This window comes from Cryptotermes secundus, unplaced genomic scaffold, assembly GCF_002891405.2.
Source record: "Cryptotermes secundus unplaced genomic scaffold, Csec_1.0 scaffold8173, whole genome shotgun sequence".
NCBI classification, from domain to species: Eukaryota; Metazoa; Arthropoda; class Insecta; order Blattodea; family Kalotermitidae; genus Cryptotermes; species Cryptotermes secundus.
The window spans coordinates 8,859-10,853 of NW_019737588.1; the positions used below are offsets into that span (position 1 = coordinate 8,859).

At 39.5% G+C, this 1,995-nt stretch overlaps 1 protein-coding gene across 1 annotated transcript in view; it reads right to left on the reverse strand.

Annotated features, from left to right (window-relative positions):
- The window catches only part of LOC111870492 (protogenin A-like), a gene marked incomplete at its 3' end in the record, with an annotated part of 9,274 nt that extends 8,078 nt beyond the window's left edge, over positions 1-1,196 (reverse strand). The window contains exon 1 of the mRNA XM_023862824.2: positions 992-1,196. Coding sequence (XP_023718592.2) covers positions 992-1,196 — 205 coding nt within the window. The remainder of the gene's footprint in view (positions 1-991) is intronic.
- Between the last annotated feature and the right edge of the window lie 799 nt (positions 1,197-1,995).

The following is a 1,995-nucleotide window of genomic DNA, read 5'->3' on the forward strand; positions in this document are numbered from 1 at the left end:
ATCCTCATTCCACACTTTAGCATTCATGTCCCCTATGATTATTTTACAATCTCTTTTTGGACATTCGCCATATATTTCATCCAATTCATCATAAAAGGAGTCTTTCTCCTCATCACTTTTATCTTCAGTTGGGGCATGTGCACAAATAAGGCTATAGTTAAAAAAACTTTCCCTTAATTCGTAGTCTACGTGTTCTGTGAGATTTTGCCTGGAAGTCTAAAATAAGATGCTTCCTTTTTTTATTACCAATATAACCTGTTCCAAACATGTGACTCTTCTTCTGACAACTATAGAGTACAACATGATCCCTCTTTTCCATGACTCCTTTACCCAACCACCTCAGTTCTTGTATAGCAGTGATATCTAGTTTATAGCTATCTAGTCGTTCAAGTAGAATTTTTAGTGCTCCAGCTCTGTAAAGAGATGATACACTACATTCCAAGATCCAATTCTCAAATCCTTTAAACATTTTCCAGGTCATCTTCAATAGGTCTGTCTGGCTACTCTTTCCTTGGATTTCTGAACAATTTGGTTTTTATGGTGTGAGGTTGTTGGCTTCATGCCCAACTCCCAACCTGGAGGACCAGGGTATCCTTCTCTGTCTGGCTCCTACCCCTTGACCTGTCCGGCATGGGTGGTCCTTCCAGTAGCTATGCTACTGCCGGCATAGCTCTAAGGGTCTCAGGAGCTCTCAAACCCCACCATCACGATAAGGTGGGGACACGACTGGTGGGGTCTGCAAAATATAGTTCAAATTAAAAATTAAGTTTTGAATTCTGAATGTCAAAGATAACTGTAATGCCCAGACATTAGAACAGTAATACACACTTTAGTTCTGTGAGAATTCTGAAAGTGAAAACTTCTTTCAGCTCTGCACCATCTGCAGCCTCTCAAGTATTCAGGTGGTACTGGTACAGAAGGACCAATACAATATAAACTCACTAATGAATTCAGGAGAGAAACTTATTTCTCCATGAGAATATGGTCTCACCAGAGGGCAGGACCAACATGCGAGTCTCATCCAGGTGTAATGGTCGTTCATCTTTCAGCCATGTGATAGTGGCTTGTGGAATAGCATTCACCCAACAACTGAAGTAAGCTGTCTGTCCTGGGAACACTCGCTGATCTGCTGGCTGCTGCAGTTGTGGCAGGCCTGAAAAATTAAACACAGATGCAACAATATTTGTGGATGTCATGTCAATGTTTAACTGTAAAATGCCTGAAGAATGTGAAAATCCCTGCACTGTAATCCAAACTTGAAAGTAGCAAATATGTATTACAAGACATATTCCATATGGGCATCCAGCATCTGTTTATCCATTCTTCTGCAATGTTTCAGTTCTTGAACACTATGCAAAACTCAAAAGAACTACGTTCATATGTCATCACCAAACTCCAAGACAAAATCATAATATAAAAAAATAAAAATACCTTTAAAAACGTTCAATGATAGAAACAAATTAAAACTGCAGGCATTAAAAAAATTAGGAGACTGAATGTTTGCTACACTCAGTTAAGATTCTTTTGTCTTCCTGTGGGCTATCTCAAATTTTAAGATTCACTTCGTTAACTTATAATTCTACCACTTGTATTGAACAGATGTGAAATTTGGTTTCTTGCATGAACAAAGAACGATACGTTGAAGGTCGTTGAGAACAGCATGCCAAGGAAAATACTTGGCTCTGAGGGCCAGGAGGTAAGAATGGATTGGAGAAAACTGCATAATGAAGAGCTTCCCCACTAAACACAATTAGGGTGAACAATGGTGACAAGATGAGTGGGCCACATGGCACCTGTGACAGAAAGAGAAACGCATACAAGTCTGATAAGGAAATCTGGAGGATAATAAAATAGACCTTAAAGAAACCGGACAGCAGTGTGTAGGCTGGATTCAGCTGGTTCAGGATATGGACTGGTGGCAGGCTCCTGTGAACATGATAATAAATACCAAAAGGCTGGAAATTTCTTATGCAACTCAGTGAGTATTAAATTATC